The sequence below is a fragment of the Tyto alba genome, unplaced genomic scaffold, assembly GCF_018691265.1.
Source record: "Tyto alba isolate M040663 unplaced genomic scaffold, T.alba_DEE_v4.0 Super-Scaffold_6, whole genome shotgun sequence".
Taxonomy (NCBI): domain Eukaryota; kingdom Metazoa; phylum Chordata; class Aves; order Strigiformes; family Tytonidae; genus Tyto; species Tyto alba.
This window is the reverse complement of record NW_024881327.1, coordinates 41,852,303-41,865,574: the sequence shown is the minus strand read 5'-3', so window position 1 is coordinate 41,865,574 and position 13,272 is coordinate 41,852,303. Positions and strand designations below refer to the sequence as shown.

Below are 13,272 nucleotides of genomic sequence, written 5' to 3'. Positions count from 1 at the left end.
TCTTTTTCACCCTTCAGTGCTTGATCCCAGGTGTCACTGCCCACTAGGCTTTGTATCAGGAAGGTTTCTGCTTCTGCTTTCCCAGCCTTGCCATTTAATGAGTAAACTAGAAAAAAGAGTCTTGTGCTGGGCCAACAAAACCCCTGCCTTCATTCTTATGCCCACATTCAGAAGAGACTGTACAAAGACAGTCCTAATAGGGTAGGACCTACTTTATTTGAGTATCTATGAGCAAGAACATAATTCCTTACTATTTTTTCCTCCAAAGATTTTCTCAGACATCTTCTAATTCAGTCAGGTACAGCATTTGATTCCAGGCTGAACTTCCTCCATTCACTGGACAGCAAGTTACACAGGGTTCACAAAAAAACTGCATTCCCCCATCACTGCTGGCTTTGTAACCCACATCTACACATCCACATCAAGGAATTCTTTCACTTTCATGTCAGATGCTACCAGTGACACAGTGGATGTAACACTGGGCCCAAAGGGGGAGAGAGACCTCTTCCCCCTTGTTCTATGGGAAGGTGTCAGAGGGCAGTGGAAGCAACCAGCCTCATGATCTCCCAGGCAGAAGTGAAAGACTGATATTTTCAACTCCACTGGAAATTAAGCCAATATTGAGGAGTAGAGTCAGTTTAATATCTCTGTACATTTGAACACCATTTGTCCATGGGAAAACCAAACATTTGCTTTTCAGTGTGATGCTTCTTCCATCATTTGGCTTCTCCAGTCCTGTAGAACCCACCTCTCTGAAAGCCTATTTTTTTGGCACAGAAAACCACAGCATCACAGCTGTAGGAGCAGAGCCTTACCTTTTCACTGCAAGAACCATCTGTGGGCAGGGATGGGAGACGATTTATGAATTTGTAAAGGAGTGATTATAAAAGCAATAGTGTTGAGATTTGCACGGTAATCTTATTTTCTCATCATTTATTTCACATTCAGAGTTTTCCCTGATCTTGGACAGGAGTCTCTAAGTTTATCTTGTTTGATGCTTTGTTAGCTTTGAATTATTTATACTTAGTTACCCAAAGAGCCTATCTTGACATCCAGGCACACAACATAACACACATAGCAACATGGGTAAAATGTTACCTGTCCTGAGCACTTACACTTCTTAGATAACCAACCACCAAGTAATTCATAGGTGTCATGCCAACCACTTGTGTAAAATCTGGAAGGCTACAAAAGTAGCAGCAAAGACTTACATGATGCCTTTGTTTATGACAGATGTTCTGACAAGGATGTTTCCATCAAGGCAGAAAATTAAGTCTTGAAATTGAAGAAAGTATATTTAGGGAGGATCTTGAAAATTCATCTGGTCCATCTCTAAGCCATTTCTGGCAGAAACTTTGTTGTATCTGGATGACGGTAAAGTAAAATAAATTTGATAAATACTTTAGCTGTCCCTTGAAAGAGTTGTAGTTCTAATCCTGACAGTATGAGGTAAATCAGATATTGCACAACACGTTTAGGACAGTCAAATGAAGGAACAGAGATGCAGCTCGTTTAAATGAGCAAGAAGTTAAGATAGAAGTGCCAGATTCATCCTATTTTGCTTTACAGTTCTCTGGTGAAAAGGGAAATCTGTGATCTAGTATTAAACTTCACTAAATTATCATTTAGTATCTGAAGAGATCTACCTCATTTGTGTACGTTGAACTAAAGCTTTAAGAAGCTTTTAAGACTGAATGGTGGTTGCAATGCCATGATATACCTTCTGAACCTTCTTTGGCACAGACCATGTAAACCCTTCAGACAGTTTGGCAGTTTGTCTGGAAATACCATACTGTTCTTCTGTGCTCTCCTTTCTCTCTCTATTCTACTATCGCATACCACACTGTAACCGCAATCTTGACACTGATCACTATTTTGTTCTGTTTGTACAGACACTAGCATTAGGGTTTCTGAAATGTATTGCACTACACATAATGATGGCTTCATGTCTAAAGTTCAATAAATGCAAAATAAAATTGTATATAATTCAACATGGTAATAAAGCAAAAAAAAAAAAAAAAAAAGCAATGGTCTGGATCTTATTTATCTAAAACCTTGATATCCAGCATAAAATAATGCCTTCAACAGCTGTGTTTTATCCATTTTTTGACACAGAAGTACCTTAAAGCACTTTTTGGTCACAGTGTGGTATTCCTACCCAATCCAGTTCTAAAAGAGAATTGGAGAACTCATCTTTGCAAAGGAAAAAGTAAAATGTTATGTAACCTGCCATAGAAATTGCATGAACAAACCAAAAAATCCAACAGAAATATTAGTCCCACTTTGTCGCTTTCACTATATTTATTACTTTCACTAACAAAAGTTATTTAGATTCTAAACCCTTTATTTAACTGTTCTGTAGGGCTATGCTTTATAAAACAATTCGTTTGAAAAAGGATATGTTATTAGTCTCGTGATTCAAGCTCTTTACAGTTGTTATATGACTGCCTCAGACATTAGCCATTAGAGTTTTGTGGTGTCAGGCTGATGAGCATTGTCATATTGCTGACAATAACTGGACACTGCATACTCTGTTTTGAATCTGAGTTATTTTGACATTTAACTGTTGCTTTCAATTGGTTCTAAGTGAAGCCCTTGTGTGTCATTCTTCCCTACGTCACTTTTATAGTGCTTCATTTTCTGCTGCACTTTATACAAACTCAGACATTATGTTCTGAATTTAGCTACCTGAATCCATATTAATTGCAGGCCTTTTTGTTAGGTTCTGTATCTATTTTTTTGCTCTTTTAGTACAAGAGGGTCTTTTCAGCAGCTGGTCATTTAATAATGATGTTTTCTGTAACTCACCAACAACTTAAAATCCCTCATTTAAGATGAAGGCTTTTCTAAAGAGGAGAGGTAGAAATCAATTTTAAATTACAACTTAGAATTTAAAGTTTAACTCCAGAGGATAGATAGTGCATTCTCTAGTACATAAGATTTCCATTGAGCTCTGTAGTTATGACACCGCAGCAGAATGAAGCCTTATGACTCAGGCGAAGCTGTGGGACTTCAGCATAGTAGATTAAGTAGATCCATCAGCACTACAGTGAATCAGGGACAGGCCATGTAAAAATCAGCCAAGGCATGTTGCTATGCCTCATTTCCCTCACACAAGACTACAGGCACAGCATGTCACACTGACCTCCGCAAAGGAGTAATCAAGCTCTATAGCTTCAGGATGCTCACTGAAAAGTGTCTTGGAAATACATATTTGCTTTAAATGTAAAGTCGTGTACTGTAAAAATAAAAACAAGCTCTTTAAAAGTTCGGTGAACTTGTTTCTAAAAGTAACTGTAGCAAAACTGACTTTTTAAGCCCCAAATAATCAGATACAACTGCCATATCACTTCACAGGACCAACTTCTAGCCTCTGACACTTTTGTTTCTTACCCTTTCCTCTTTATCTTCTACCACAATACAGGCAAATACGTTATTGCTATTTGGTACTAGTAATATCTCTACTGAGTCAGCTCCTTTATAAATTACCCTTTTCTTCTATTTCACTTTCACCTGTTAAATATCATTGAACTTTTAACAGAACATAGTCAAACAAATCCAGCAACAAAGATACTCTTTACAGTCACCAAACTATTGCTAACATATTTGCTACTTATGATATTTACTGAGAATTTGCACATAACATTTACCAATGATGAATATTCCTCTTGCCTTTCTATTGCCATTCTTGTGAATTTATTGCTGTTTCTGAAAAGATGAACGAGGAAAGATGTATTCTTTTGCACTCCTGCTATTAGTACTGGATACACATATTCAGGAGAGGAGAGTTGTTACGAGACTAGGAAATATTCAAGGTACAGAGAGTCAACGTTCCTATGCTTCAGCAATATTAACTAAAATTAAACTGTTTTCATTTTACCTGAGTGCTGAATTGACTACACAATTAGTGTAGTATCTAGCTTGAAAACACTTTCTAAATGTTTGAAAAAAATGTTACTGTTCCAACCCATTAAAATATCTAGCTTTCATTAGAGGTAGAGATGCTACTACACCAGACCTAGTTGTCTATCCAACTTATACAGCAATAAAAATCAAGAAATGAAACATGTTTTTCCATTGATCTTCTTTAGCTAGAGTATAAACTCTAAGCAAACAAAGAATTATGTTCACTGGATTTTTCTAGCTCTTGTTGTGCTTTAACCTAGGCTAAGAGGGAAACTTAGATAAATACAGCATGGATTTACTATTAATTGTTTGTGCAAGAGTAACCAGATACTTTTCCTTGGCAAGAAACTTATTTTTTAGATGGTAGAGTTGGCTTAGATTTCATTGTTCTCAATTTCAGTGAAGTGATATATAAGAAAGTATGAGCAAAACTGAACAAGGTGGGAATTAGCCGGCAAAATGGAAGGTGGGTAACACAACGAAAAATGTTATTTTGAAATGGGAATTATGAGGCTGATGGGGGTTAACAGCAAAGGAGATGAAGTCTGGAAATAATCCAGCTGCACACTTGCATGAAACATTCAGTGGACTTGATAACTGGCATGGACCTGAGGAGAGTGGTGATAATACAAAACACTGGTAAAGTGATGGAGAATCAGAGCATCACAAGGAAAGACATGGGTGATCATCTTTGAGAATACGAATAATAGAAATGGACCAAAATTCAATCATGCAAAATGCAAGGTTATGCACGTAGGAACATCAAAAATTTCTGCTGTAGATTGGAGCTCATCAGTGGAAATTACTGAACAGGGCAGTGGTGGGCTAACTGATCACAGAGTGACTAAACTATCTACATATGTCCATGAGAAGGGAATATGTAGTAACAGGCTGTACCAGGAAAGTTATTTCCAGTAGAGATCAGGATGTATTGTTTCCAGCACAAGGTCTTGGTGAAAACTCACTTGCAATTCTGTGTATAATTTGGGTTATCTGTGTGCAACCAAAACAAGTTCAAATGCATGCAGGTGGAGGTCACAGGGGATGAAAAAACAGTGGAAATAAGAGAAAACTGGAAGAGGATATCTTACAAAACAAAGAGTGAGGGAACATTTTTACTGTCTAGCAAAGCACTGGAGTAATCATGGAGGGAGGAGAGCTGTTTAAGCTAACAAAAAAGTTGAAATAAACATAAATCTTATAAATAGGTTGAGTATCAGGAAAACAGATGTTTCTAACCGTTCAAAGAGTGAAGTTCTGTAAGATCCTTCTAACAAAAATAGAACATAGAGAACAAATATAGCTAGTTTTAAAATGGTATGTATTATGGCCTTTAAAAAGATCAGTGTATGATAATGATGTGTTATGTTGTCTGTGATAATTGGGGATTTACAGCACGCAGTCCAGCCTTCTGGATGGATCATGTTTTATTATCCTAAGCATGGTGGGGAGTCTACATACAACCTACAGTTTTTAGATCTACTCAATGGACTAACACCTATTCTTATTAGACAGAAAGTCAGGCAGTACCTGGGTGCTCTTCAGGTGCTATTTCCGTGTATTTCTTTGTTAAGTGGTATACTGAGTAACTTGTTTCTATGATTTACAAAGTGACAATAAATGGGTTTAAACCTCTTTTTCCAAAATTCATGTTTTATTCTACATCTATCATTAACATGTACAAACATAAAATGGCAATACTTTTTGCAGCTCATTTTTCTCATTTTATAAGGCAGCTGTGGCATTACACACAATACACTAAATAGCTTAGTTTCTACTATGCCTACATATTCATATACAACTCATTTATTCCAGTTCTCTTTGAATTGATAAGCATTGTCATTCTTTAGCAAAATTATACCATCTCAAGAAACAAATCTTCTCTTTTGCTTTTGCTTGCCTATTTTTTTTTTTTCATATTGAGTCAAACATTGTGGAAAATAGTGACTTGTGTAGCTACTAGTGGGAATATGAAATACAGCTTGATTTTGGACTAAACCTTGTAAGACACATTTTCAAACAGGAGATTGTTTTCCTATATTTATTTAGGTAATTGGGAAAATGCCATCCTAATAATAATTTATAAGTAGTATAGGAAACAGGTTATTGTTTCAAAAGCAATGGACTCTTCTGAACCAGATGGTTGTACCAAGCATACCTTAAGAGCAAAAAAAGCAGTGATGATAGGAATATTCATAATGGGAAGAAAAACAACCAAGCAACCAACCAACTAAACAAACAAAAAAAAACCAGAACAAAACAAAAAAAAAGAGGGAAAGGATAAATAATGACATAATAGAAATCCATAAATACTTTATGGATTTTTTTTTTATTAGGTATTAATAATGGCTGCATTACCAAAATGTTTTCCTGAGGGAAAAAGAACTAAGTGGCATGAAGTCTTCTCTGCAGTAATTTACTATTGAACTTTGTTCATTTTGTTCAAAAACTGCCCACAGCCTTGTCTCATGGAAAAATAAACTGAATAACAATTCATGGAAACTGCTAACTCAAGAAAGCCCAATCAGAAGACCTACAAAGGCAAAGGCATGGCTATTTTTTTACCTTAAGGTGTCTAGACAAGATTAACACTATGCTTTCACTCTTGGGTAATTCTTGGTGAGTTACCTAAAGGTTTGCAAGATTAATTGCTGATGATCAAGATTTTACCTGGAGGAAAGGTGTGGGAGGTTCTTTCTCTCCCACTTGTTTACATAGCGTGACCAATGGTAAATGACTGAAAATTTGTATCAGTATAAGAAAATCACAGCTATTGCACCACAATACATAAATAGTAAATAATCTGTCCCATTCTCCACACAAACCTCATCAAATACCTCTTCAAGCTTTTTGAAGGAATAGGGAACGATAATTGTATCTTAAATGCAAGTAAATGTGTATTCACCATTTTAAAGCACTTCACATGCATTTAATGTATTTCCTCCCTATTCGCAAAACAATACAAATATCTCCACATGTCCTGAGCATGTATGAAAGAGCATACATGGTTTTGATTTGTTATGAACCTCAGAAATGCAAAACAATGTGATAGTCAATTGAGGCACAATGACCCCCTAATAAAACACATTGGGAACTTCCGGAAGATGAATATACTCAAAGTTAAACTCCCATTGTCCAGATAGGCAACAATATCTACCCCTTAAGTAACATTAAAAACATTTCTAGTGATAGCATACAAATATCTGCTTCCCAAGGGTGCAGTGTTCTCTGTGCTCCAAAAGCCAAAATGATTGTAATTGAAATTCATTCACATAATTCCAGTTAAATACGGTCTACATCCGAAAATGGCATGGCAATGCATAACTAGTGAAGAAACACCGTATTTTATGCAAACTTTTCCATTGCATTCCAAAAACTTTACAAGATACACTTTCTTATGAGGTATTATCTAGGCAGGGAGAAAAACCTGAGTGCTAGAACAAGCTAAAAAAAAAGTTTCGGACTGTAAAGATGATAGAAGAAGTGTATTGACTGAGCGAGACATCATCATTTAAAATGGGCAGTGGGCGAAGAGACAGCTACAAATGAAAACAGCGAAGAAAAAGCGGGCATCCGCCTCCGAAACGATGCCCGTTCTTAAACGCCTGCACAAAGTTACCTGCCATGTGCTTAAACCCCGAGCGACGGCGTGCGAGGCTTCGGAACGATGCCCAGCTCAAAGCAAATACCCACGCGAGCGGTGTGCGCGGCTGAACAAAGCGGGGCTCTCCCTCCCTCCCTCCCTCCCTCCCTCCCTCCTCCTCCTCCTCCTCCGCCCCCGCCGCCGGCGGGCGGCTCACCCCGCGGCGGGCAGCGGCCGGCGGTGGCTCCCGGGGGGGGCGCGGCCGGGCCGGGGCCGCCGGGCCGGGGCAGAGGCGCTGCCCTGCGGCCCCGGGGCGCGGCGCGGGCGGTACCGCGGACAGCTCCGCACTCACCGTCCTCGTTCTCGTCGAAGACGGGCGCCCTGTGGGAGTGGCCGCCCCCCATCTTAGTCCGCGGGCGGCTCCGCATCCCCCGCCGCCAGCATTCCGCGGGGCGCGCCGGCAGGCACCCCGGCGCCGGGGCAGCTGCCCGCCCGCCCGCCGCCGCCTCCCCAGCCCCAGCCCCGGCCCCGGCCCGGCCCGGCCGGGGGAGCCTCCGCGGGGCTAGCAGTCACCCTGCGACATGAAAGCGATCCGTCTGCCCCTAGCAGAGATCGCGGCTGGCTGGCGCGACCCGACTTGGCCCGTCTCTCCTCGCGGAGGGGCAGGGGAGGGAGGGAGTTAGGAGGGCGGGAGGGAGGGAAGGAGGGTGGGAGGAAGGGAGGGAGGAGGCGGAGGTCCTGCTGCTGGTGCCTTTTGGTAAGCGGTAAAAGCTGGATCTACCTGGATCCTCGCGGATCCTCCCTCCGCTTTTCCTCCTCCCAGACCTCCGCTGGGGAGCGCGGAGCCCCCGCGACCGCCGCTGCCCGCCGCCCCGCACGCAGCTGCTCGGGCCCCCGGCGGGGCGGGCCGGCCCCGGCAGCGGAGGGCTCCCGGGACCCGGGGCGGGTGGGAGGCGGGGCGGGGTAAGCGCTGCCTTGGGTCAAGATGGTTTTGGGGTTTTTTTTGCCTCCCGACCTGGGGGTTCGCCAGTTGACCGAACTTCTCTGAGTTAAGAAAGGGGAAAAGAAAGAAAATGAGAGAAATTGCCCGCCCCCCCCCCCCCCTTGCCTTCCCGCGGGGGACCCCCGAGCGCGGGCAGACAGGCTCCGGGACGGGGGCGGGGGGTGTCGCGGGGGGGGGGGGGCGGGGCAAAACGGTGAGGGGCGGGGCAAACGGGGCTCCAGGCCCCACAGCGCCACCTGCCGGCGGGACGGGGATATGTCCCCCCCGGCGGAGGAGAGGGGGCAGCTTTGGGATTGTCATTCTGGATGGGCAGAAAATATATATGTGTGCGTGTATTTATTTATTTATTTACTTACTTACTTAATTAATTAATTAATTAATGTCAACATGTGTATCTTGAAATGACTCCGCTGTAAAAGAGCATTTGGGAAAACTACCAGAAATGTTAAGGTACAACATGAATCACTTGCTGTATAGAGAGTAGTGAGGTCTTTCTAGAGTTTATATTGATATTTATAAACAGAATATTTGTCTCACCCCCTTCCAAAAACACTACTGTTAGCAACTTTCGAGGTGAAGTAGAACCAATGACTTGTGAAACGTCCTCCAAAGGGAAATAGGTTAAGAAAGAATGTGTCTACATTATCATTGCATCCAATTCAAAGTCTGTGCAGTTCCTGTAGGAGAAGCCCACAGATGAAAAATCAGATGGAAGTTGCATTTTTGGTTTCTCCACCGTTAGAAGAGCAGCAGAGATAGACAGAATGGGAAGCTGAAGCCAGGGTATATGTATATTCATATACACAGGCCAAAAGACTCTAATAATCTCCTGTATCTCCTTCAGTATAGCTGTTTAAAGTGGGAGAACTTTCAGCCTCTTTGCTTACAATTTTTACCTGCCTTACTTTTATCATTACCTGGCTTTGAACCCAATATAGCCCTGCTATAATCTTTCAAAGAGAGGTTGATTAGAATTGAATGCAGTGAGTAAGAACCTATGATGTGTGGCCAAGAGCTCAGAGCACCTGGGCAGCACCTACAAACCCAGAGAGCTGATAAATTTAGACACAGTGATATTTTTCCATCAGTAGACATGGACAGATTGTATCACACGCTGATATCCCTTCCTTAAATTATTTGGTTTGCCACTATTTACATGTGAAAGCCTTTGCAAAATAGGGAAGCTTTCAAAATGTTGACCCGTGACTATGAATCTAAAATGTAATCTGGAAAGCACCACTTGCTCGTTGTTATTCTTTTGTTTATTACTCACCCATTCAAAGATTTAGTCATCCAGTCAAAAGCAGAAACAGTATCATGTTACTGAGATTATGTTCATTCAGTCAGAAGACAGCAGTAACATGTAGAAATCATTGCCTTTCAATTCTTTTCTGGATTAACTGGCAAACATGGTACTTTACATAATTTCATTTCCTTTTGCATTAGCAAAGAAGGACTGCACTTACAGTTTAACACATTTCAGCCAATAAGAATTATCTACCTGAGTTAAGGGCTTACCTCATGTTAATGTAATTGCTTCAATTCACATGAAAATATTTTAAAGTGACCTTCCAAACAATGAAAAGAGGAATGAGTTTGCCAGTAAACCCCCAGGCTGGTCACTGTTCACACAAGAACACAACCACAGAATACAGACATGGGATGAGCAGCAGCAGTTTGGGATTCCTTTGCATGCAGAAAATATAAATTCATTAAAAATTACTAAAAAGTGTCTCCAAGAGTTACTCTATTTCTTTTTTACATCTGACTGCCTCCATATAGACTAAAAAACTAACAAGTCTTCTGAGATGTCTTTCATGATTTCATAAGACAAGGCCCACTATGAACCAAACCAGATCTAACAATTTACAGAGCAATGAGTTTTCTTCATTAATTAGTCAGTGCTACTGGATTGATGTGTCTTTTTGACTCTTATATGGATTAACACAGCTTTGAAATTCATTTGTTCTTGGTTTGTGAAAACTCCTGGCTTATGTTTAAACATCAGCATAGCTAGGAGGTTAAGACAAACAGCATGCTGTGTTAATGTGAGATGTGAAAAATTAACATACATTAATAAAGTATTGATGAGCCATTCATTTGTGACTTGTTAATTGATAACATTATATTCCTTTATAACTCTTGCACCTGAATAGTGACAGAGATTATCCTTCACAGTCATTTTCTATATAAATACACCAGAAAATGATAGTCTGACAAGAATTTCTGGGTTTGCTATTCTGAAGGCAATCCAGTGTATTCATTGCTACATTGCGTTTGCTCTGAACAAAGATTTGCTTGTACCACATTCACCAGCTTCCTGGGAGCATCAGCATTTCCATAGCAAAATCAAGTATTGTTTTCATAATGATGTCCAATGGAACAGAGGGCAACAAGGCTAGGTGTATGCTCAAAGCCCATCAAAGACTCAAGGAAAGCAATGGCAATTTTTCAGTACCTTTGATGTGAATAATATGTAACCTTGAATATATAGACCACTTATTCACATGGTCCCAGTCTCCCCTTTGTCCTTTGCAACCCAGAATACATGCTAAACTCTGAACAGACACATAACTTCAGTATCTTTTTTTGTTAACACTACCCAGAACAACCTGATTTCCACTGCATCTGCTCCAAATTTAGCAACAACTCTTCAGGAACAATTACTCATGTGTTTTTCCAAATCCTCTTGTAAATCAGAAATAAGTCTGAAATTCTATATCAAAACGTCATGCATATCAATGAATCTCTCTGAAGCCTGAGCATTTTCAGAACAATTAAATATTTACTCTTCTGGGACAGACGTTTCTAAGCTACAAGCAATCAGAGTTTATAAGTCTTGTAAGACAGAACCAAATCCAACATCTCATGCTTATTTGTTCTCCTAAAAGATAATCAAGTTTTCCTTGAGATAAACAAAGTTCTGACTTTAAAAACATGATTTATTTTTAGCAGGTAAATGCTGCATAGCCTATGCAGAAAAAACAGTAGGGAAAAAGGACAGCCTAATAGAGCTTTTTTTCCCCTTGTAAATGAGAACCTGCAATCAACGTGAACACCATTGTAAGATATTGTTTTACATTTTCATTTAAGGCTTATGTTGTCTGACTTAGATTAATAGTGATTTTTTTCAGATATCTGTGCAGAGTCAGCAGTAAAGAAAACCAAACATGATTACGCTCCTTTGCATTATAAAGCTTCCCTTAGGGAATTCGGCAGTTTAAAGCCAGTACTTCTGTGATTACAGCTTTTGTATTAAAATGCTTCTGATGGGACTTACAGGGTAATCTTATAGTTCTTGATTTCAAAGCATACCCTGTTAATATGCTATATATGCAAATTGCGGAGCGTTTACAATTACAACTCGTCTCAGAGTTAACAAACAAGATATTAACATAGTATGTCATATCTTTATGATTATGACCTTTCCCTTCCCTTCCCTTCCCTTCCCTTCCCTTCCCTTCCCTTCCCTTCCCTTCCCTTCCCTTCCCTTCCCTTCCCTTCCCTTCCCTTCCCTTCCCTTCCCTTCCCTTCCCTTCCCTTCCCTTCCCTTCCCTTCCCTTCCCTTCCCTTCCCTTCCCTTCCCTTCCCTTCCCTTCCCTTCCCTTCCCTTCCCTTCCCTTCCCTTCCCTTCCCTTCCCTTCCCTTCCCTTCCCTTCCCTTCCCAGCATATAGCAAAGCTTCCTTTACTTTGCCAGGGTTACAACCTTGCTGAAAGGCAGTGGTTTAGTTTGGCTTCCCAACCTGCTCTCTCAGCTGCTCCTTCCCCAGCAGTCCTATCTCAAATCCCCAAGGCACAAATTTAAAGCATAACGCAGTTTTGAACTAATCCCAGTATGGGTCATCCAGGCATGGATTTGCATGAGGACAAAAGTGGCTCTAGCCTTCCCATAGGAAAAAATAATGGAGGATGACATAGACCGATAGACAAGTTGTGCAGAATCAAATCTCATGGTTAGATTGTGAGTCTTTTCACATCCTGCATTTTACAGGGAGACCAACAGCATTCAATAAGGTTTATAAAAGGCTGCCAGCCAGCTGCTTCTCTTGCACTGCATCTGTGTGAACACAGCACAACTGTGGCCAGTACTCGGAGACCTGCTGTATCCTCAGCCTTGTTTCAGGAGAGAAAGAAAATGTTTGATCCCAGCTGAGGTTAGCAAATCTTATAAATCCTTTACCATATCATCTTTGAAAGGTGTTGAACATAAAGGGCAAGAAAAGCAAGGATGCCTATGTAATTAATATATTAGAGAGAAACTAGAATTATTGATTTGTACGGAACCCTAAACTGATAAAGTAGGGTGAGATGGTTCTGTAGTACATTGAATACACTGGGGTCCAAATTGCAGTAGCTTTCGGATGGGGTTTCTAGATAAGTTCTAGTCTTACTTATCATATATACTTTACAATACTGTGTTATCAGCCAATTAATCAAAACATATTAAATTGCATATATGCACACTAGACACCATTCCAGACAGCAATGACTCTAGAAACAGTCCCCAACCTATTGTGTATATTCAAGGAATGGAAAGAAACTGAATTTACCAGAATCTGAGATCAGGAATGATTACAACTCCAGAACTGCTGGCCCCAGTTTAGACATATTACTACTGAGTCATGTTTTTGTAATTGACTTCAGCCACAGACTGATCAGGTCCATTATGACTATCTCGTGATTTGACACTGTTACACTAAATATCAGACTGATAAACGCTAAGCAATTTTCACTGCAGTATGTAGCAGAAATAACTTCAAAATAGAAAGCATTTTGTTC

The 13,272-nt window shown here is 40.5% G+C and overlaps 1 protein-coding gene across 4 annotated transcripts in view; it reads right to left on the bottom strand.

Annotated features, from left to right (window-relative positions):
• Positions 1-8,141, bottom strand: part of STK32B (serine/threonine kinase 32B) — a 174,937-nt gene extending 166,796 nt beyond the window's left edge. For 2 of the 4 annotated variants that reach the window (XM_042808428.1, XM_042808431.1), the window contains exon 1: positions 7,842-8,141. In XM_042808428.1, the coding sequence (XP_042664362.1) occupies positions 7,842-7,917 (76 nt within the window). In that variant the 5' untranslated portion in view covers positions 7,918-8,141. Of the gene's footprint in view, positions 1-1,211; positions 1,365-7,525; positions 7,579-7,841 lie in introns of those variants that run through there. The other 2 variants (XM_042808432.1, XM_042808429.1) reach the window with 2 other exon arrangements.
• Between the last annotated feature and the right edge of the window lie 5,131 nt (positions 8,142-13,272).